This window comes from Tursiops truncatus, chromosome 15, assembly GCF_011762595.2.
Source record: "Tursiops truncatus isolate mTurTru1 chromosome 15, mTurTru1.mat.Y, whole genome shotgun sequence".
NCBI lineage: Eukaryota > Metazoa > Chordata > Mammalia > Artiodactyla > Delphinidae > Tursiops > Tursiops truncatus.
The window spans coordinates 62970641-62994222 of record NC_047048.1 but is presented as its reverse complement, the minus strand read 5'-3'; the positions used below and the strand labels follow the sequence as shown (position 1 = coordinate 62994222).

General features: G+C 50.2%; 2 protein-coding genes across 8 annotated transcripts; one reads left to right on the top strand and one right to left on the bottom strand.

Annotated features, from left to right (window-relative positions):
• Nucleotides 1-1388: 1388 nt before the first annotated feature.
• On the bottom strand, nt 1389-14635 carry ERGIC3 (ERGIC and golgi 3). Of its 7 annotated transcripts, none has more exons than XM_019950784.3 (14): nt 14477-14634; nt 14270-14340; nt 14062-14149; nt 13721-13840; nt 9592-9685; nt 8586-8751; nt 8403-8460; nt 4497-4511; nt 3828-3859; nt 2942-3038; nt 2801-2865; nt 1956-2110; nt 1823-1878; nt 1389-1615 (listed from the first exon to the last, which is right to left on the bottom strand). In XM_019950784.3, exons 1-14 carry the CDS (start codon nt 14562-14564, stop codon nt 1536-1538), a joined length of 1185 nt encoding a protein of 394 aa, XP_019806343.1. In that variant the 5' UTR covers nt 14565-14634; the 3' UTR covers nt 1389-1535. The 7 variants fall into 7 exon arrangements, 4 of the variants coding, with proteins under 4 accessions (XP_019806343.1, XP_004325705.1, XP_019806344.1 ...); XM_004325657.4 differs by having other exon boundaries at nt 1956-2092; XR_002179549.3 differs by lacking the exon at nt 1389-1615 and adding an exon at nt 3292-3394 and having other exon boundaries at nt 14477-14635.
• A 5196-nt stretch (nt 14636-19831) lies between these two features.
• Nucleotides 19832-22353, top strand: C15H20orf173 (chromosome 15 C20orf173 homolog). The gene is made up of 4 exons (XM_033840478.2): nt 19832-20014; nt 20245-20420; nt 20501-20666; nt 22062-22353. The coding sequence occupies exons 1-4, from the start codon at nt 19832-19834 to the stop codon at nt 22338-22340; spliced, it is 804 nt and encodes a 267-aa protein (XP_033696369.2). The 3' UTR covers nt 22341-22353.
• The last annotated feature ends 1229 nt before the right edge of the window (nt 22354-23582 follow it).

The window sequence follows — 23582 nt, the reverse complement described above, 5'->3', positions numbered from 1 at the left end:
CTTGACTGCAAGTGACAGAAATCCTAACCCAAGCTGGCTTAAGCAAAAAGGAAATTTATTGGCTTACACAGCTGTAATTCCCTGGAATTGGTTGGCTTCAGGTGCTGTTTGTCTCAGGGTTCAAACAATGTCACTAGGACTGGTTCTCTGCCTGAGCTTGGCGCTGCAGTCCTCAGGGGAAGCTCATTTGCAGACAGGGGCTCTCCTCGGAAGTGCAGGACGGCTGCAGCAACCCCACATCTCCCCATACGCATGTCCGGAAGGAAAGAAAGCTTTCCTAGGCCTGACAGATGCTAGCTTGCTCTGGGTCACTGGGGTGTGGGTGTGGGATGGGATATGCTGATTGGGGCCCTCCCCTGGGGCTTAGGGTGGGAGATCAGCCCTCTTCCCAAATCACACAAGCAGACAGTGGGCAGGGAGGTTCCCAGAGGAAACCCAGGATACCTTAACAAGGGGGAATGGTTCCCAGGTGACCAAAAAAACAAGGCTCACTACAGCTGACAATATCACCTGCAATTCATAAATGAGACAAGGGCCCACCAATAACACGTCCAAGGTCACAGCTCGTAAGTGGCCACATGAGAGCTGGGTCTCATGTCCGGCTGCCTCCAGAAGTTTTGCTGTCATTGCCCTACTCTGCTTTCTGTCCTCCGCTTCTCCCCTCACTACTGTCTTACACTGAAACTCCCTGAGAAATGACTGGCTGAACTGACCAGCTACTAATGTCCCTGGTTGCCTGGGCTGTGCAGTGGTGAGGTCTCAGGGCCGGTTCCCCACACATCTTAAGGGCTGTAATGGGAAGGCCTGACTAGGTCCAGAGCCAGAGTCTGATGCTAGCCCTGCTTCAGAATGGCCACTGCTACCTTCCCTCCCCGTTTTTCAGTTCTGTGTCCACCCAGGAAATTGCAAAGGACCTGGCTGTACCCTTCTGGGCACCAGGAGCCAGCAGGCACTTGGCAGGTCGCAGGGTCAGTGAGCAGGAGGGGATCAGGTGACTGAGCCCAGGGTGGCAGGGAGGGGCCCCAGCTTTAGCCACCACTGAGGTGGCAATCCCCAGCCTGCAGCCAGGGCCTATTACCAGTGGGGTCGGAAACTCACAAGGCTGGGGGCCAGGATGACTCCAGGAAGCTCATCCTGGACAGGTCCATCTAAGCTCTGGGGCTGAACCCAAAAGGCCTGAAGGCCACGGTGGGAGGGACTGATGATGGGGCTGTGGAGTGAACATCAGTCTGGTTTGAATCAAGTCCTATTAAGCAGGGACGTCCACGTGGGGCTCCCAGGGGCACCTGGCTCTGCAAAGTCAGTCCTGACTGCCTTTGATAAGTGGCTGTGATGAGGGTTGTTCCCACGCTCCAGCCAGACCCAAGAACCACACAGAGACCAGCGAGTACTATCACAATCAATAGATTTACCAACCTGGGGCAGCGACTGACTCTTTGCAGAGAGGGTGTGCGGGGTGGGTGGGGTAAGAGGCTGTGAAAATGACCATAAGGCCAAAGGAAAACAGGGACTTGTTGTGGGGGAAGGACGGACAACTATGTTGTCTTCCCTAGATCAATTTTCTTCTGGATGGCTCGAGCCGAGTGGTAGATGAGAGAGTCGATGAGTCCGGCCACTGGGGAGAGAGACGAGGGCTGGCACTGGCCCAGGTGGGCTCTTGGCTTGACCTCCGGGCCTTGTCACCTGACTGGCCAGGCCAGCATCCCCCACCTTGGCCCTTGAAGTGCCCCTCCTCCCTCAACCAAAACCTAGTGGGAGGGAGTCAAGCTTTACACTCCCCACCAAGCCCTGAACCCCAGACAGACACCCTCGAGCTTCTAACCTGTGAACATGCCCCCGATGATAGCGCACACGCCTGTCAGGAAGTGTGTGAAGGACCTGGCAGAGGGGTGGGGGAGGGTCAGCAGGCACCCCGCTCCCTGCCGGCCCAGGCCCCTCCCTTTCCCTGCCCTCACCTGTGCTTCTCCGTCAGCTTCACCATCATGGGCGAGAGCTCGTACAGCACGAAGACTCCAGGAAGCCCCTGATCGCCCATCAGCCCATTGGCGACCTTCTCATGTCTGGTCACAGAGAACTGATTTGTCCTCAGCACCTGGGACGGGAGGGGAGCCTGGGCCAGGGCTGGGTCTATGACCTGGCTCCCAACCCTGCCGCCCCACCCCTGCTCCTACCCCTGGTGTTGCAGTGCCTTGGCTGTGTGGAGGAGAAAACGAGGCCCCACGTTGGAAACAAACACTGCAAGGCCTGGGGACCACCTAGATGCCCTCTCCCAGCCTGACCATCCCAGCTTCCCCTCCAGTCACCAGCTCTTTACAGTTTCTCAATCCCAGCTACGTTTGGTGGACCCTCTCAATGGGGGTCCAGGGGCGAGAAGCAACAAGGCTGTACCACAAGCTCCTGGCGAGGCTGGGCCTGACTTCCTCTCTGCTCAGTCCCTTGCATTCTACCAGTCTGCGGAGATACTGCTCCACAGGCCACAGCAGAGACGGGAGGAAGGGGCATGGGAGGGCTGACCTTGCTAGCTCCTGGCTCAGGGCAGATAACGGGGGACAGTGAGGCAGACAGAGAGTGGACACGGGAGGAGTGGATGGAGGTACTTTGGGCAAGTAGGAAAAGCGCTTTGAAATCTGACAGCCTGGGGCCTGAGCTCTGGCTGTGAGGGCAAATCACCTACCCTCTCTGAGCCTCACCTTGTCACCCATCATATGGGATAAGAGCAGGACTCCACTTCCCAGCTTGAAGGAACTCAGGTGCCTGGCACCACGAGGGTGCCCGGATGTCTGAGCTCCCTCAGACTCACCTCCCCATCTACCTTCATGTACACCGTGGGCACCACCTTCACAAAGTACTGGAACATCATGGAGGCTGCAGGGAGAAGAGGGCACTGGGCGTGGGTGCAGGCAGGGCTTGGGTAGCTGGGGGCTACCTCCCAGGCTGGTACCTTGGGGTGCAGTGACGTTGGTGTGGTCCAGGGGGTTCACAATGCCCGGGTAGTCCTCCCCGAATGACAGGTGCTGGATGTAGTGGGTCATGTTGATCTGCAAGCAACACCAGCTCCTGGGTCTTGGAGCACTCGAGGCCCCGAAAGGCCCCTCGCTCTCAAAGGCTCTTCAGACAGGAGCAGACAGGGGCACCTGGGTCTGGGGAGTGGGTGTGTAGAGATGGGCCAAGGGCTGGGCCCTGCCTAGGAGAACCTGCTTGAGACAGGCACCCCCACCCCACCTAGGAAGTCCTTCGTCAGGGTCTGGGGGCTCCTGGGGCTCCAGAGTTTGAGGCTCTGGCTGCACCCACCCATTAGCCAAGCACAGACTGGACATGGGCCCTGTGTGGCAGGTGCTGGCTTTGCCTGGAGGCGCCCCAGATCTCCCAGCTCCGGCGCCTGTCCTGCTCCTGTCTAGATCAAACAGCCATTAGAGGGATCTTTTTAAAAAGTACAAATCTGATTATGTCATAACCCTGCTTAAGGTAAGCCAACAGCCTCCCAACTGCTTGGGAGAAAGTCCAGACCCCCCGGCCGGCCTGCCAACCCTCCAGCCTCATCCTCATCCAACCACATGGCCCTGTTGTTCCTTAGAAGTGCCCCAACCCTCCTGACCTCACCCCAAGGCTCCCTCTTCCCGGATGCTCTTGTCTAAGCCCATCCCGTTTCCAGCCCACGCGGATCTCAGTTCAAAAGTCACCGCCAGTACCCTCGGACCGCACCCCCTGTCAGAACGTGGTTTATTTTTCTGTATCTGCTCCCCACCCCAGGATGTCTCTACAGAGAATGAAGGCAGCAGCACGCTTCCACCTCCACCCGCCCTCCATGGTTTCTACCTGGTACGTACATTGTCGAGGCCAAAGCTCTGCAGGTCATGGACTAGGAGAGAAGGGAGAAGATGTCAGCAGACGGAGCAGGCTCCCCACACCCTCGCCTGGGCCTCCTCACTCCTCCCTCTGGACTGTGACCCACCTGGCTCGTCCTCTACCCCTCATTCACTCACCAGTCTGGCCCTGCTTGAGGGCAGCCAGAGGGCCTGCCGCAGGCCTGCGTGAGAGTCCATGCCCTCCACAGGCCCCACTTCCTCCCTCACATACACAGGGAGCCCTTCACGGGCATCACTCCAGGCCTTTGCTCCCACCAAGGCCCTGCCTGCATCTCAGGAAAGAAAACCCACTGACTCAGGTTTAACGAGAGCCGATGGCCAATCACTGAACCCCAGAGTGAGGTGGGACCTGAGAATGTGGTCCAAGCTCTTTCCCTGCCTCCTCTGCCCTCACCCTCAACCCACCAAAGGAAATCCCACAGGCAACCTGCACCCTCTGTTCCAGAACAAGCTCTTCCTGCCCTCTAACCCTGATCCCTCCCTGCTACAAGGAACCCCACCTAAAAGATACATCCCACTGCTTTTTATAGTCACCGGGCAGCCATCCCATCCACACCTCCGCCCATCCTGGGAGGGCAGGCTGCCCCAGAAATGGGGGCTTGGCCTCCCTGGGAGCGCAGGGCCACTTACTCTCCACAGCATGTACTGCAGCATGGGGGAGGGAAGAAGAGAGAAGGGAGGAAGAGAAAAAAGATTCAGAGCTTCACAACAAGAACTACAAGAATTACAGACCAAGATATGTGGTAGAAGGGAAGACTGGATATTCCTGCCTCAGCAGCAGGGTCTGGACTCAGCTAACAAGCCTCCTCCTGGTCCCCTCCCCAAAGGAGCCCTTCCCTGGCCAGAGAAGAAGGCAAGGGGGCTTGGGGGCAGAAGTATGGTGGCTTAGGAAGAACAAAAGACCTAGAGCCCAGAGTCACTTTCCTAGCTGTGTGCCCTTGGGCAAATCACTTGTCCTCTCTGAGCCTTGGTGTTCCCCTCTGCACAGGGCTGTCCTGAGGACCAGGCAGGATCTAAGATGGGAAAGTACTTGGTAAACTTTACAATCTTCCCCTTTTCTTCCCCAATCAACATAATGTCAGAAACTAGCTCCCAGGCCTTCAATTCAGCCTCTGGCCTTGGGCAACTGTAGTTCTGTGTTTCGAACATCCTTCTAGGATATGGAGTGCCTTTTGCCCTGGGCTCCCTGACTATGACAACAGCCCAGACAGAGAAGCAGAGACGCACCACCTGCAGGCCCTGCGCCCACAGCTCCACGCTGATCGTCTTCCTAATCCCAGTAAGACCACCCTTCCCCGGCCCCCTCCAGATCCACCTGCCTGCTCCTCTCCAACACTCAGCCTCATCCCCGACTGCCTTAAAGACCAGCAGGGCCATCTCCATCAGGCTTGTTACTCCTGCTGTCCTTCGTCACCGGGCAGCTCAGGACTGCCAGGTCATCTCTCATCCCCTGGACTCTTGTCACCATGTAGCTCTGTACATTCCCTTAGTATAATCCCGACTCCCATCCCTCCCAGACCCTTCCACGTGCCCTGTTACTCATCAGCAAAACCTCAACATCTTCAACCTCCAAACCTTCCCTCCACCTTGTGCTCTGGCGGCAGCCCAGCTCTCCCTTGAGAGCACTATTTCCCTTGCAGACCCCAAGCAGTGACTATTTCTCTCCCACACCCGTCCTCCTCCTTGGCCTTAAGAGAGGTCCTCCTTGCTCCTTAATGCCATTTCCAGATCACTGTCCCTTGATCTTCCCTAAAAGTCTCCAGGTCTGCAGCTCCTGGAACACTATACCACCTCCCATCCCCATCTGTTTGCTGGAGATCCACACAGAACTGCCGGTCAGTCCTCCCATGCCAGTTCTCAAGAGTTGTAGCCACTGTCACGCTCTCCCATACGATGGTCCTGTCACAAATCCTGGTGATTTCAGCTGCCAACCTACCCAAACCTGTGTAGATCTGCCCTTCCTCCTGTTGTCAAGTTGGGGCTTTCTACACCTCTAAGGCACTACATTCTGTCTTCCTTTTCCTCCTCAAGGACTTCACTCCAGTAAATGTCTCTCTCATCTCCAGAGCATCGCTTCTGCTCTCTTCAGGAGGTAACTTCCGACAGCATATTAACACACTGCTACATCACACATCTTACAAAACCCCCCGTGACTCCACATTTCCCTCCAGCCACAGCCCACTCTCTCCCTTCCCTTTAGAACAAAGCCCACAAGCGCTGCCTCTGCTCACTGGCTCCACTCCTCTCCCATTCCCTCCTGAACCACTCAGTGGTGCTTCCTGGCACTTCACCCGAACTGCTCTGTTAAGGTCACAATGACCACTGCCACGTTATACACCCAATGGTCGTTGTACTTGATGTCCAGAAGCATCTGATATGGTTCTGGAAACACTTTCATCCCTTGGCTTTCAGGATGTCTGGTTCACACTCTCATCTCCTCGGTGTTTCTTAGCAGTCTCCTCTGCTGCTTCTTCCTGATGCCCTGTCCTCTAATGCTGGGGCCCGGCGCTTAGGCTCCTGAGCTCTCCTGTTCTCCATCTACCCTCACCTCCACCCAGAAGGTGATTCATTCAGTCCCATGGTTTTAATACACTGATGACTCCAACATTTGTATTTCTAGGCCAGACCTCTCCCCTAAACTCCAAACTTGAATGGCCAACTTCTTACTTGACATCTGAGGTGTCTAAAAGGACACCCACATCCCACTGGTCCGAACATGTTGAAAGTGGCTTTATGCCCCCCACTCCAACCATCTAAACCTGTTCCTCTGAGTCATCCGCCATCACTAAATGGTAATTTCATCCTTCTCGCTACTCAAGTAGAAAACTTCGGAGTCATCTTGACTCCTCTTTCTCTCACCTTCGCATCCATCAGCAGCTCCACCTTCAAAATACCCGCAGTCACTTCTCACCACATCTACCACCACTCTGGCCCCGCCCCCATCACCTGGTGCCTGCACCCCTCCTGATCGGCCTCTCTGCCTCTGTCCTCCTCCGCCACACCCCCCACCCGGGCCCGCTGTCTTCTCCACAGAGCAGAGGGCTGCCTGTCTTTTCAAAATTAAGTCAGATCACGTGCCTCTTCTTCAGAGCCCCACGACAGCCTTCCATCTCATGCAGAGCAGCAGCCCGAGTCCCTGCAGTGCCCTCCTGGGCCCTGTTACCTCCCTCATCTTACTGCTAACCACGCAGCTCGGCTAACTGTGCTCCGGCCACCCTCACTTCCTCACTGTGCCCTGAGTTCACCAAGCACATTCCTGCCTTAGGGATTTGCACTTGCTATTCTCTCTGCTTGAAACACCTCACCCCCGTCATCCACATGGCCGGTCCCTTCACTTTCTTCAGGTCTTCACTCAAATGTCATCCATCAGAGTCTTCCCCTGACCACCCGATATGGAATGGTACTCACACACCGTCTCACCCAACCTCTCGGCCCCATCATCCTTATCCTGCCTTTTTTGGGTTTGAGTTACCTAATAGCATCTGATATACATTTTACATACTTATTTATTGTCTGTTTCTTTACTAGAATGTTCTGAGGGCAGGGACTTTTTTTTTCATTAAAAAAATTTTTTTTTGGCTGCATTGGGTCTTCGTTGCTGCGTGTGGGCTTTCTCTAGTTGTGGTGAGTGGGGGCTACTCTTCATTGTGGTGCACAGGCTTCTCATTGCGGTGGCTTCTCCTGTTGCGCAGCACAGGCTCTAGGCACACAGGCTTCAGTAGTTGTGGCTCCCAGGCTCTAGAGCGCAGGCTCAGTATTTGTGGCACACGGGCTTAGCTGCTCCGCGGCATGTGGGATCTTCCTGGACCAGGGATAGAACCCGTGTCGCCTGCATTGGCAGGTGGATTCTTAACCACTGTGCCACCAGGGAAGTCCCAGGGACTTTGTTTTGATCACTGCTGTATCCTTAGCACCTAGACTAGCACATGGCGCACAACAGGTGATTACTAAATATCTAGTGAATGTACGAATGAATAAATGAATGAGAATAAATCTCATTTATTCATCCTTGTGAACAACCCTGTAAGGTAGGCACTATCTCAGGCCCATTTTATAGAAGAAGAAATTGAGTAGGGCTCAATACGTACTAAATACGACACAGCATGGGAGAGGCAGAACCTGGGTTCCAAACCAGCTCTGCTTCCCCCAAAGCCTCACACACAGGTCATCTGATACTGGGGGCTACCATTTAAATAAGTACCTACCACAAGCCAGGCTCTGTGCTATCATCTTTAACCTGCCCAAACAGCATAGGAGATGAGTACTATCAGCCCCACTTTAAAAAGGAGGAAACTGAAGCTCAAAAAGTTAAGGAAATTTCTCAAAGTTTCAGACAGCCTGTAAGGTCTAAAACTGAAATCTGAAGCCAGGCAGTCTGGCTCCTCAGCCTGTGCTCTTAACTGTTTACCAAACTGCTGCCCTGGGTTCAGGGTCTGCTCTGGGCCAAAGACAAAAGAGCAGGAGGCAGCCGAAGGGGCACTCAAACTCGCCAGGTGTTCAGGGGCTAAAGCTCCCAGCTGATGTCGGGTCACTTACCGTGCACGTGGGACTGTTGGAAGCTCTTCCCGGGGGCAAAGTGGAAGTTTCCCGCCACCTGTAGGGGAGATGCCCTCTCATTCTCCAGCCGTTTCCTCCCTTCCCTTTGTCCCCTTGATTCACAGTGGAGTGGGGCCAACCCACAGCCTAGCTGGCCCTGTCCCGCCTCGACTCCTCCTGTACCTTGTTGACTTCCAAGAAGCCGTACACCTGGCAGCCTTCATTCTTCTGCTCCTGCATCTTCTGGCTGAAGCCCTCTCGCCGGCACTGCTCAATAGTGTCTGGGTTCTTGAAGGCCCAGCCTCGACGGCGATATGCCTCCCGCACATCCTCACAGGAGTTACAGCACCTGTAAGGGACGAGGTGCAGGGGGAGAATGTCAAAGAGGCACAGAACAGTGCCGGCACCTTGGGAAATAAAGCAGTTCTGCCCACTAATGAAGCCTCTGCCAGCCTCAGCCCTGACCATCCAGTGTTCTCAAAGTATGTTTCCTCAGTGGCAGCAGGACTGTTAAAAATACATATTCCCATTTTCTTTGGGGTGATGAAAAGTTTTAGATCAGATTGTGGTGATGGCTGCACAATGCTATGAATGTAGTTAATACCACTGGATTGCACATATGAAAATGGTTAAAATGGTAAATTTTATGTCATATATATTTTACCTAAAAATTTTTTTAAAACTACATATTCCCAGGCCCTGCCCTAGACCTGGTGAATCAGCCTCTCATGGGTCAGGGCCTGAGAAACAAACCAGCAGTTATCATATATGGAAGGCTTAATTAATAACCTGTGCTGGGCCCTCCATCTCACTGCTTTACATACATATTCCTTATGTGACTCTTATGAGAAAGGTGCCATTATGGTCCCCCTTCACAAGAGAGGGTTACATAGCTTGGCCCAAGGACCCATGGGTAGAACCCAGGCAGCTGGACTCCAGAGACTACCTCTGAACCAGAGCAAGGACCACTTCAACTTCGTCCCCAGCTCTGCAGCCCCCAGGTAGGGCCTGGCCACAGAGCCTCAGTCGCCTGCACCAGGATCAGGGACCAAGGCTGCAGCCTGTCCCGTCCGGTCTAAATTCTTGGTCTAAACCACAGAGTCCAACAAAGGCTGAGGATGACTGACAAAAAGCACCTGATGGGGGCCCAGCTCCCCACCCCCCACCCCGACCCCTGACCCTGGCTCACTTGATGTCTTCCGTCTCGGCACCATAGCAGCTCTCACAGCGATTAGGGTCCAGGGAATCAGGGTCAAACACCTTCATCTCAACTTTCCCGAGCTCTAAGGGGAGGGCAGAGGCAGGGGCATCAGCTGGGGGCAGGCACAGTGAAATCTATACCCCTAACCCTTGCATGGGCCCTTTGGGTTAATAAACATTATAACAGCTAATATTTACATCATGTATACTATGTGTCAGGCACTAAGCATTTCTACACGTATATTATTTCTTTTAATAACGGTAATAGTAATAAAACAATAACAGTGAATACTAAATATTAGCTGAGTACAGGTCGGTGTACTTTACATATACTGTCTCTTTTCAACCCCACAATGCCTGTGAAGGTGGAGGTTATTATCCGCATAGTACCTGAGACGGTGCTGAGGCTCAGAGATGAAAAGTGATTTCGCCCAATGCAACACAGTAAGTGGCAGATTTCAGCTCTAAATCCAAAGCGTAAGCCCTTAACCATGGCGCTTGTCCTCAGACTGCTCTCTCTGCACCTGGCTCCCTGCCTTTAACTACCTCAACATAACTGGTGATTTCAATATTCAATACCCTGATCTCCTGTCCTCCAATAATCTTTCTATTTTTGTCATCCAACCTCAGCCACGCATTTCCATACTCAGTTATTACCAGTTACTACAAACCTTCCAAAATTCAATTTCAAGTATCCCAATCTTCAATCTTATCCTCATTTTCCCACATCACTCTCTCTGGTACCCAGAATCTACCAATTCTTTGACACCACTGACACTATCACCCCTTCACATCGTCACTTCCCTCCGTGTTTAAATTTTATGGTCCGAATGAGGAATGAACCGTCTCGTCAATAAATGGTGCCAGGAAAACTGGATATTCACATGTAAAAGATTGAAATTATACCCCTCACAAAAATTAACTCAGAATGGATTAAAGAATTAAATGTAAGACTTGATACCATAAAACTCCTAGAAGAAAACATAGGGAAAGAACTCCTTGATATTGGTCTTGGCAATGGTTTTTTGGACATGACACCAAAAGCACAGGCAACAAAAGTAAAAATAAGTGCAACTACATCAAAGTAAATAGCTTCTGCACAGCAAAGAAACAATTAACAAAATGAAAAGACAACCTATGGAATGGGAGAAATATTTGCAAATGATATATCTGATAAGGGGTTAATATCTAAGACATGTAAGGAACTCATATAACTCAACAGCAAAAAAATAAATTTATTCAATTAAAAATGGGCAAAGGACTTGAATAGACATTTTTCAAAAGAAGACATACAGGTGGTCAACAGGAACATGAAAAGGTGCTTAACAACACTAATCATCAGAGAAATGCAAATGAAAACCACAAGATATCACCTCACACCTGTTAGAATATCTATTATTAGAAAAAACAAAAACAAAAATGAAGTAAGTATTGATGAGAAAGTGGAGAAAAGGGAACACTTGTGCACTGTTGGTGGGAGTGTAAATTGGTACAGCCATTATGGAAAACAATATGGAAGTTCCTCAAAAAACTAAAAATAGAACTACCATTTGTTCCAGCACTCCCATTTCTGGGTATAGATACAAAAAAAGAAAAGAAATCAGTATCTTGAAGAGATATCTGTATTCCCATGTTTATTGCAGCATTATTCACAACAACCAAGACAAAAAACAACCTAAGTGTCCCTCAGCAGATGAATGGATAAGGAAAAAGTGGTTTGTTTGTGTGTGTGTGTGTGTGTGTGTGTGTATGGTGTGTATATATATATATGGTGTGTATATATATATGGTGTGTATATATATAATGAATATTACATATATCATATATATTAGAATATTTTATATATATCATATACATATATTGGAATATTATTCAGTCATTAAAAAGAAGGAAATCCTACCATTTGCAACAACATGGATAAACCTTGTGGCCATTATATTAAGGGAAATAAGTCAGATAGAGAAAGACAAATACTGTATGATCTCATTTATATGTAGAATCTAAAAAAAACAAATTCATAGAAACAGAGAGTAGACAGGTGGCTGCCAGGGGCTGGGGTATAGGGGAGATGGGGAAATGTTGGTCAAAGGGTACAGACTTTCACTTATAAGATGAATAAGTTCTAGGGATCTAATGTACAGCATGGTGACTATAGTTAACAATATTGTACTGTATACTTGAAAGTTGCTGAGAGTACATCTTTTTTTTTTTTTTTTTTTTGCGGTACGCAGGCCTCTCCCACTGCGGAGCAGAGGCTCCGGACGCGCAGGCTCAGTGGCCATGGCTCACGGGCCCAGCTGCTCCGTGGCATGTGGGATCTTCCCAGACCGGGGCACGAACCCGTGTCCCCTGCATCGGCAGGTGGACTCTCAACCACTGCACCACCAGGGAAGCCCCTGAGAGTACATCTTAAATGTTCTCACCACATACACAAAAAAGGTAACTGTGAAGTAGTGGATGTGTTAGCGAACCCTATTGTGGTAATCATCTTATAACAAATATGTATGTTAAATCATCATGTTGTATACCTTAAACTTACACGATGGTATATTTCAATTATATCTCTACAAGGCTGGAAAATAAATTCTCTGGTCCACTGCTGCAATTATTCTCTTGCACATAATCACAAGTCATTTGTTCCTCTCTCCCTTTGTCGTACAAGTCTAGCAAAACTCAAATCCTAGTTGCGTTCAACTCCCTGTGCCTACTTCTTTCCTGTGCCTCCCTTAAGACTGCCTGGCAATCCTACTTTCTTTCAATAATCAGTTCACTATCCCATTCCCCACGATGACTAATTTCTATCTTTTCCCCTTTCCTTGGGCTTCCAAAATCCCTTCCCCTTTCTCCACTCTTAGCTAATGACTTTGCTTTCAATTTCCACTAAAAAGAGAAGCAACAGAACCTCACTTAATCTCAACACCAAACCTACCAACCCGCATGCACTCTCTTCCAGCCTCCACCCTACTTCTCCACTCTGTCTCACAGCAAGACTCCTGGAAGGGTCATCTGTACTTGATGTCTCCACTTCCTTTTCTACTCTTTGGTTAGATTTTCATCCCCAACAGTATCAAAACTAATCCTTTCAGTCTCCAGTGACCTCCGTGTTGCCAACTGCAATGGTCAGAACAGCCAACCAAGTCACTCCTGAATTCCTGACCCATAGAAACTGAAAAAAAATGTTTGTTGTGTTAAGTCACTAACTTTGGGGGTTACTTGTTACGCAGTAGTGGATATATATTCCCCCACCTCTCCCACCTACACACACAAATCCTCTTCCTCCTTTCTGGTCATCAAGTCATTCATTTCCTCAGACCAAAGCCTTGGAATCAACCTTGACCCAACATCCAATCCTACAGCCAATTCTATTGGTTTTACTGGTGTTCAACATATATTTGTTGAACAAATAAATGATAAAGCTCACCAACAGAGGAATCCCTAAGGTGTGAAAAATCATAGCTTTCAGGAAGGTTTTGTTATGGAGGAAAACTGACTTAATGGAGGCATTGGGAGGACGCCCAGAGAGAAGAAAGGAAGCTAAAAGTGAACAGACACTCTGTACTAGGCATTGTACACATATTACTTCATTTGATCCTACAATTCCACGTGGTGGGTACACCTGTTTATCACCACTTAATAACTGAGGTCACAGACGGCAAGAGACGAAGCTACATCCGAACGCAGGCAATCTAACCCAAGAACAAACTCAACCTTAAGCCATCCTTCATTCCAAGAGGGAAGAGCATTCAGGGCTGAAGTCAGTCTATGGGACAGGGAAGCAACACCCAGAGAAGCGTGGGTCCACCTAGAGGAGTTCTGCCAAGGCAACAGCACATAGGATCCATCCTCAAACTTCTGTTACTCAGACCACAACAGGCAGGGATTGGGGACCTCTGAGAATGACAGCCCTGAAGAGTACTCTTCTCAATACTAGGCTAGAAAACTGGATTTCAGCCCACTCTGATTCTTAATAGCTGGGGGACCCTAGGCAAGCCACTTGACTTCTCTGGGTCCTAGATGTTTCATTTGTCACTGGGCCGGTCACAGCCCACTTGCCAGAAGGTAGTGCTTGGGCTTGTCCAGCTCTGGGATTTGAGATCTGGTCTCTTCCCCCCAGTTACCATGACGTTCCGCCTCTGAGCTCACGGGAAAGCCATCCTTATCTAGCCGTTTTTTGAACAGGTTGTGTTCCACATCCAGCTGCTGCTCCCCAGCAACATCCATGGCATCAATGCTCAGATCTGGAAGCAGGAAATCAGGGTAAGGTACTGGGAACCTAAGGGCAAGGGAATCTGGGTTTTGGAGGGTAATGGGGATGCTGGGCTTGTCTTGGGGCAGCAGTGGATTAGGGGAAGGAGGTTGTCCTGGAGTCCTGTCCAGAACCTAAGGCTGGAGGTGTGAACCTGGAAGCCCACCTGAGAACCCTGGGACTTGCAACTCCCACCCATGGTGAGGTACTCACAGGCACACGGCATGTGTGGAAAAAGCACATTGATGTTGATCTTCAGTTTATCTCCCCGTGACTTGTCCACGTAGAGTTCAGGATGCACCTGGGGCAGGACGACCTCAGTAAGATTTGGCCCCAAGCCTCTTTTTCCCCATTCCCATCCCCTAAAGCGCCTACCTCTAGAACGCCAAGCCCCGCCCACGTACTAGGCCCCGCCCCTTACCTCAGTGGTGAGGTAATACTGCAGCTCGGACAGGAACAGTAGCAGCATGAGAAGGCCACTGACAATGGTCACTGCGGGCAGGGAGCGAGGGTCAGGAGGGCCTCTGTTCCTCTTCCTCAGCCCCTGGCAGGCCGGGCAGGTTCCAGGCGCCCCAGCCAACCTCTAGGACACCCCACTCCCCGCCACCCCGACCCCGCCACGGCCTACCCGTGGCGCCCCCGCAGGTCTTGACCCGGAAGTCCTCCAGAGTCTTGGGGTAGGCATCGAACTGCTTCAGCTTCCCCAGCGCCTCCATGGGGACCAGCCGGAAAGAGGACACCAACCTGCCCGCCCGCCTGCCCGCCCCTGCAGCCTCCCGCTTCCGGCCGCGCTTGAGCCACGCCCCCTCTCTGCACGCAGGCGCAGCAATGCGTGCGCTCGGCCCCACCCTTCGTCCTCGTTCTCACGCAGGCCGCCCCGCCCATCCGTGCTGTCGGCACTACTGTCCAGCGGCTAAAGAGGGCTCCAGCGGTAAGGGAGCGAGGGAAGGCGGGGTGGGGGGGTAGGTCTTCTGCGGAACAGGGTCCCCGGAGGAGGACTCCGCCGGGTAGACACAGTAATAGCAGCATTCGCTTGCCTTGCGCCAGGAACTGCGCCTCGAGTTTCACATGAGACTCTTGGAACTTGGAAGCTCCTAGAACAGTGGTTTTCAGTCTCCCCAAGCGGCAGCCCCATTATCACCTGGAATTGGTTAGAAATGCAAGTTATCGTGCCCCGACACAAACCTGATGAATCAGAAACTCTAGGAATGGCTCCCAGGTGATTCCCTGCAGTTACAGCTTGAGAATCACCTCTGTAAAGTAGGTGTGACTTTTTTTTTTTTTTTTTTTTTTTTTTTTTTTGCAGTACGCGGGCCTCTCACTGTTGTGGTCTCTCCCGTTGCGGAGCACAGGCTCTGGACGCGCAGGCCCAGCGGCCATGGCTCACAGGCCCAGCCGCTCTGCGGCATGTGGGATCTTCCCGGACCGGGGCACGAACCCGTGACCCCTGCATCGGCAGTCGGACTCTCAACCACTGCGCCACCAGGGAAGCCCAGGTGTGACTTTTATATCCATTTTCTGAAGGAGAAACTGTGGCCTGGAGAAGCTAAGTAACTTGCCCTAGATCACAGGAATTAATGGCAGGGCCTGATTCCAACCCATTTCTTCTGGACCTCAAAGTACTCTAGGAGCCAGGGCCTCTGGGGTTGATTTTACCGAAACAGCCTGAGCACGGTAAAATGGCCTGAACTGTCCCATGACCATATTGTACTTGCCTTATAATCATTGTCAAAATATTGGGTTGGTCAAAAAGTTTTTGGCCAACCCAATAGCTAGGGGTGGGGGTCTTCTTTGGGTATTGGATATTGATGCCTACATAGAGAGGAGATGACAGCCAGATGAGGCCTCAATAAAAAGATGGAGTCCCGACAGAGCTAGACCCATAGGAAAAGGTTAGTCTGGAAAAAAATTATCCACTTGTATAGGAAGAAAAAGAGAAGGCTTGAGATTGTCTCAACCTGTGTCCCGGATAGGAACACAAGAGCACAGAAAAATTAAGCATTGCCGTGACATCATAATCACAGGCCTGTCCTCACATTTGAGGTTTGGATTTATATTCTCTGCTTAGTCTGAAAGCTCCAAAGCAGAGAAATTAACATAAAATTGAGGGTACCTGGCAGATGCAAACATGAAACTGCTCTGAGGGAACACACACAATTTAAGCCACATAGCATTCTCAAGGATAAAACCCTGCTAAAAATGAGCACCTGATCTAACGTTACAAACATATGAGGACACAATCCAGCATGATCAAGATTCACAGACAACATCATCAGCATGATTAGATGCTTATCAACTTGAGATCATAGAACTTTCAGATAAAAACTATAAAGCAGTAAGTTTATAGTGATTAAAGATTTTTTTTTTTTTTTTTTTTTGTGGTACGCGGGCCTCTCACTGTTGTGGCCTCTCCCGTTGCGGAGCACAGGCTCCGGACGCGCAGGCTCAGCGGCCATGGCTCACGGGCCTAGCTGCTCCGCGGCATGTGGGATCTTCCCAGACCGGGGCACGAACCTGTGTCCCCTGCATCGGCAGGCGGACTCTTAACCACTGCGCCACCAGGGAAGCCGTAAAGATATTTAAGAAACAATAAAAATGTAATGAAGAAGGAATACTTGAAAATAAATTTAAATGTAAAATAATTTCTAGAAATGAAAAATATAGTAATTTAAGTTCAAAAATCAGTGAGTTAAGCCGCCAATTAGACAAAATTAAAGAGAGAAATATGGAACTGAAAGAGTTGGAAAAATTACCCAGCATGTAGTATAGAAAAATAAGATCATAGATATAAAAGTTTCAGAATGAAGAAATCCAACATATGACTAATAGGAGTTCTAGTAGGAGCAAGTAGTGAGAATGAGGGAGAGGCAGTATTGGAAAGATATGACTGAGAATTAGCCAGAATTGATGAAAGGCATGAGTTTTCATATTCAAGAAAGCTGAATCTATTCAAATGGAACAAATAAGCTTATATTCACACCTAGACACCAGAACACCAAAAACAGAGAAAATGTTAAGATCTGAAAAAAAATGGATAGTGGCTACATGAATGTCATTATGTTCATTATATAATGAATATAATGTCATATTCATAACTCTAGTGCTGTTAGTTATAACTCTAGTGCTGTCAGTGTCCTTGAAATATTTTATAATAATAGAAGAGAAAAATTAACAGTGGTTTGAGAGCATATTGGTTAAGGGATGGGGCTTCCAGAATGACTGAGAAGCCCAGCAAATCCTCTTTTTAAAAAAACAATGATGGGGGCTTCCCTGGTGGCGCAGTGGTTGAGAATCTGCCTGCCAATGCAGGGGACATGGGTTCAAGCCCTGGTCTGGGAAGATCCCACATGCCGCGGAGCAATTGGGCCCGTGAGCCACAGTTACTGAGCCTGCACGTCTGGAGCCTGTGCTCCGCAACAAGAGAGGCCGCGATAGTGAGAGGCCCGTGTACCACTATGAAGAGTGGCCCCCGCTTGCCACAACTAGAGAAAGCCCTCACACAGAAACGAAGACCCAACACAGCCATAAGTAAATAAATTTAAAAAAAAAGATCTTTAAAAAAAAAAACGATGAAACTATACAAAAGTGCCATAGCAATCACCTTAGGACTCTGGAAATTGACCAAAGGCATACGTCAAGTTGAGAAGCATTTATCTGAGAGAACCTATCAAAGCTCAGTAAGAACAATGAGATTTCATGGCATTTTAGGCAGTGACTGCTCCCATCTTCCCCACTCCAGTTCTGTGGTGACAGTCCTACCAGAGTGGTGACGTTTGTGAGCACTAGGAGATTTGCCCTTGGAAGGGGCCGATTTGATTTGGAGCAGAGCTTGGAAAACCCTTGCCTGTGGGTGTTGTTGAAAATAATAGCAATCTAGTGGCAAGCAGTCAAGGAAAGCCAACCCTGCAGCTATCCTGAGGTCATGATACTGGTTGGAACAAGCAACAGACCAGTAAGCCAGCCAGAAATTTAACAGAGAAATCTGGGAACAAGATAGCCATAGTGGGTCTTAATAAGCGTTCATGCATCCCTGGTGGTCGGGAAGGCTGCCCACTTGCATAAGCCTATACACATGCTCAGGAGAGATTGGAGAGTGTCCTAGATATCTAGTCATCCCTGGCTGAATGTGAGACCCCGAGCGTGCAGAAAGCAAAAGGGGGGTGAATTTGTAAACTGCCTGAATTGTCAATGTGTTCTCCAAACCACATGGAGATCCACTGGTAAAGGGCCGAAGACTTACAAGCTCAAGTTGTTTAATTAAGCATAACCTACAACCAATCATTGGCTTGACCACTAAACTATGTTGAACCTAGGTAACCCCTAACCCGTCATGATCCTGGGTTAGGCAAATCATATGATACAAAGGCATGATCCACATAATAAATTGGACTCCACCAAGATTAAAGTTTCTGCACTTCAAATGACACCATTAAGAATTTGAAAATTCACCACCAAGGAAGTCCCTTACTCAGACTTTTTGGTGAATTTTTTTTAATCTATAAAATACCCAGTGCAGATTTTCACTAGTTATGATAACTGTTTTACTGTTCTCCTCCTATGGAAGAAAACATTTTGATTTAAAAGTAAAATTGCATGATTTCTGACCCTCCTTGTCTTCTGAAACCTTAAAAACAACTCAAAATTTTTCATTTTGTTTTTTAACATATTCCACAGGCCAAGATTGAATTAAGGGAGTGACACTGGAGATGAAGAAGGTGGTTTGGAGATAGAAACAAATAGATTAAAAATGATTGGGAGGGCTTCCCTGGTGCCACAGTGGTTAAGAATCCGCCTGAGAATGCAGGGGACACGGGTTCGAGCCCTGGTCCGGGAAGATCCCACATGCCGTGGAGCAACTAAGCCTGTGCGCCACAACTACTGAGCCCGTGCTCTAGAGCCCGTGCTCCGCAATAAGAGAAGCCACCGCAATGAGAAGCCCGCACACCGCAAGGAAGAATAGCCCCGCTCGCCGCACTGAAGACCCAATGCAGCCAAAAATAAATAAATAAAATAAATAAATTTTAAAAAATGATTTGGAAATCATAGGAGAGGGAGGAGTCAAGGATAGCGCATGGGTTTCTGGCTTCCGCAACAGGCTGAATGGAGGAACATCTGTTGAGATAGAGAAGTCTTGGGAAGGGGTTGGTTTAAAGGGAGCATCATGAGTTCTGTCTCCGGCTTGCTCAGGGTGACAGGTCTCTGAGACATCTAAGCTGAGGTGCGACAGGCTGCTGGGTATGGGGTCTAGAGAAGAGAAGAGAGGCCTGAGCCGAAGATACATTATTGGAGAGGGGGCTTCACACATAAATAGTATCTAGGGTTCCCTCTCCACTCTGTTCCTGTTTCCTGTAAATATTTATTACATGATTCTCAGTCTTAGGGATTCGGAGGTAAAGAAGACAGTCAAGGTCAGTCTCTATCCGCGTGCATCTTGCACTCAGTGCAGGCAGCTTGTGTGTAACAGACAGGCTAGGGTGGTGGCTTTGTGCCTAAAGGAGGGAGGTCACAATGTGTACTTTGTGATGAGAGCCATGATATACCCAGTGGCACTGAGGACCCCACTGAGAGCTCAGCCTTCCTCCTGCAGGGAGGATAGGGCACACACCATATGTTATCTCTCTGCTCTCACACCTCCCATCCCAGGCCCAGCCAGAGTCCCCTTTGGAGGGGAGCAAATGGATAGGGAAGTGGGAGATGAGGGGTTGGGAGGAGGTGTGGTGTGGAGGGCTGGGGAGCCGTGGAAGCCAACAAGACAGAGGGTTGGGGGGCTATCTGTGGCCTCAGTTCCTCACCCCTCCCAGTCCCAGGTAGAGGAGCCAGTCAGCTGCCTGCCACTGGAGCCTTTGCCTGGGCCAGACATGAAGTGCTGCTGGCAGATTTTTGTCCTGTGCATCTTCTTGATGCTCATCTTGTGGCTGATGGCCCCCTGCCTGGATCTGAAGCCGGAATCGGCACCGCACGAAAAATGGATGAAGGTGGTACCATGGCGTTGCAGCTGCCCTCCGTTCAAGTTCAGGAAATATGGCTTCCCATCCGGGACCCTCACGACTCTGTCTGCCACCACACGGCCGGAGGGAACTGGTTTGATGTAGGTTACGAGAAGACGATGGGGCACCTCATGGGAGCAGCAGAGCCCACCAGCCCTGACGCTGTGCTCTCGTGGTCGGTCAGTGGTCAACACTGGGCCAGCCCATCCCGTCCTTCCCAGGCCCAGCCCACCTCCCACTTCCTGGCCCAAACTCCTGCCCTCGGCCCTGGCTTCGTGTGCCTCCTATCTTCACAGCCTCAACCCCTGACCTCTGGATGGAGGTCTCACCCACCTAGCTCTGCTTTCCTTCCACTGGGGGCCCATACCTGGATCTCAACCCCCAATCTCCTCCCTCCTGCTGTTTTCAGGGCATGAACTCAGCAAGCGAGCTGGGCAGAGTGCGGGAGAAGCTGTTCAAGGTGATTCCCAGGACCTTGGTGAGCCATTTTGATCTCTTCTGTGGAACTTGTGCATCGGTGGGGAACTCGAAGATCCTTTGGGCCGCCAGCCTCGGCAAGAGTGCCAATCACACTGTGGTCTCCAGGTGGGCACTGAGGAGGGGGCAGGGGACTGGACGTCCAGGCCTGCCCCCAGAGTTTTGTCAGTTTCTGCTTTCCTTCCCAGGATGAACCAAGTCCCTATTCAGGGCTTCGAGATGCTGGGGAACCAAACCACAGGACAGTCCGTCTCCCTCCGGAATGACAGGGACCAGGGTTCTTGGAGGCAGCTGGACCTGCTGCTCCTGAGGCTCTTTGTTCTGGCATGGACTTCAGATGCTCTGAGTGAAGAGGTGATGGTCTGGGAACCCAGACATTCTTAGTATGGGGGGGTAAGGAGAGGTCACTGCAGGGGATGACAGAGGGGGCTCCAGGGAGACCCTCTGCTGGCTTATTGAGAGCACCTGCAGGACCTTTGCAGGTCTCAGGGGCTGCTGAAACTCCCCCACCTCCTACTTCTTCCTTAGATTTTGGAAGATGGTCCAGTTCCCTAGTAGAATGGAAGATAGAAAAGACGAGGTAAGGGGATGAGAGGCAGGAAGATGTAGCTTCGGGCTGCTGTGGGAAGGGCCCCAGGTTGGCCCTCTCCCCCTTCTTCCCCAGGTCCTGGTGATCAGCCCCACTTTCCTCAGGTACACTCAGGGCAACAGGCTGGATAAAAGGGTCAGTATCCATCCCAGGGGCTCGTGGCTCTGTTCTGTGCCTTGCACACCTGTGACCCAGTTAAAGATTCTTGTCCTTTCCTCACTTAAAACTTTTCCCTGCTATGCCTTCAGCATAGAGTTTAAAAGCTCCTGTCGGGCTTCCCTGGTGGCGCAGTGGTTGAGAATCTGCCTGCCGATGCAGGGGACACGGGTTTGAGCCCTGGTCTGGGAAGATCCCACATGCCGCAGAGCAACTAGGCCCGTGAGCCACAACTACTGAGCCTGCGCGTCTGGAGCCTGTGCTCCACAATGGGAGAGGCCACGATAGTGAGAGGCCCGCGCACTGCGATGAAGAGTGGCCCCCACTTGCCACAACTAGAGAAAGCCCTCACACAGAAACGAAGACCCAACACAGCAAAAATAAATTAATTAATTAATGTCAGGTGCAGGCTTGTGACATCCTCTGTCACATAGGGGAGGACAGAAGTCAGGCACCAGCAGACAAGCAAAGCTTTCACTTTGGCACTGGTGAGTGCAGTAGGTGCAATTCTAAGACGGCCTCTAGGATCGCCATCCCCTGCTGAATACACACCTTCCTCCAATGATTCAATTACACTAATTTAAGTGCTACTTTAAAAAAAAAAAAAAGCTCCTGTCTGGCTTCCAAGACCTGGCATGGTCTGACCCCTCACCCCTCCCCTCCTCTGTCCCAGGCTCACACCATGGGCTTCTCAGTGTTCCCCAAACACACCATCTGCTTCATGCCTTTTCAGACGCTGTTCCCTCTGCCTGGAATGCCCTCTTCTTGTCTCCCTAGGGAATCCTCTCTCTTCCTCCAATATGATGAGAATCAGCTAGCTGGTGCTGTCTTTTCTGGGCTCCGGGGTCCCTCTGTGTGTTCAGTGTCTGTCTCCTCTGGGGAAGGTGAGCTCCGTTCTCCTCCCAGCTCCAGGAGGCAGCCTGTCACCCTCGATGTTGAATGAGGGGAGGTGGGATGAGGACAGGATTCAGCCTGCTGACACACATCCCTCTCTCATCCACCAGGATGCCCACTTTGGATTTGGAGCAGAAAAGCAAGGAAGGTGGCCCCGTTACTGGGAGGATGTTAATCAGACCAATGGAGATTCTGTCCATACAGAGCACAGAAGCAGAAATGGAAGTCAGCTAGAGTGGACAAGCTCACCGTTCACACGGGACACCCTGCTGGGTAACACAAGTCCTCGTCCTTTGGGCCTGAATGCAGGGGAATCTTGGGGTTGCAGCAGCAGGAGCAGCAGGGCTCTGGGGACGTTCAGGGGTAAAGGGCAAGAGGAAATTGTATAGCAATCAGTCTGGTACTGAATAAAGTTCTGGCCTCATTCTTTTACCTGTGAAGACAGTGCCAGGTGAGGAAGGGCCAGACTTGACTTCCATGGCTCAGGGGGAATATTTACACTCATTTCTCTGCCTGGTTCCCCAGATCATGCAAGTGGTGTAAATTTAGAGCCAACCCTGTGCAAAATGCAGGCCCAGACTGAGTCTTGGGGGAAGCACTTTTCCCATTGGACAAAAGAGATAAGCCTCCTTATTTCACCCTATGCTGGCGGGTGAATTTTTTTCTAGCCCAGCTTTTCGCTGAAGGTTCAGCTCTTTGAGGTTTCCAGGGCTTTGTAGGGGCCTCCGTTCCAATTCTCTGCCTCCCCTGGGATCAAGGTCCTCTGCCCACATGAGCATTAAACTCCTAAATTCCTGGGTAGCCTCTTAGGCAGCTCAAGCGCTCCCCATGCTGTTTTTCAGTTCTCTTTTCATTTCTGGCATCTGGGGACTTCCTGTTTTCTTTTTAATTAATTAATTTTTAAATTTATTTTTATTTTTGGCCGCGTTGGGTCCTCTTTGCTGCATGCGGGCTTTCTCTAGTTGCGGGGAGCGGCGGCTACCCTTCATTGCGGTGCTCAGGCTTCTCATCGTGGTGGCTTCTCTTGTTGTGGAGCACGGGCTCTAGGCGCGCGGGCTTCAGTAGTTGTGGCACGCAGGCTTCAGTAGTTGTGGCTCGCAGGCTCTAGAGCACAGGTTCATTAGTTGTTGGCGCATGGGCTTAGTTGCTCCGCGGCATGTGGGATCTTCCCAGACCAGGGTTTGAACCCGTGTCCCCTGCATTGGCAGGCAGATTCTTAACCACTGTGCCACCAGGGAAGTCCCACTTCCTGTTTTCTTTTACCTCTGCTCTGCATTTAAAATAATTTTTATTAATATATATGTATATGCTTGCAAAATTACCAATTAACTCAGGAAAGATACACAAGACATTAGGAATGGTAGTTGCCTCTGGGGAAGAGACTGGGTAGGTGGGGAACAGATTCTTTCTTTTCACTTACTTTTTAATACCTTTTGGACTATGTACCACAGACCCCTATTATACATTCAAAAATAGGTACAATTTAAAAATTTTAATACTTTAAAAATTTTAATTTGACCAGCAGTCTGGATTTTTGTTGTAAGAGAGTTTTCAGATTATCTTTTAATTTATTATTTTGCTAAATCTGGAGCCAAAACTAAGTCTTCACAGATCTCCTGCACTTCCATGAA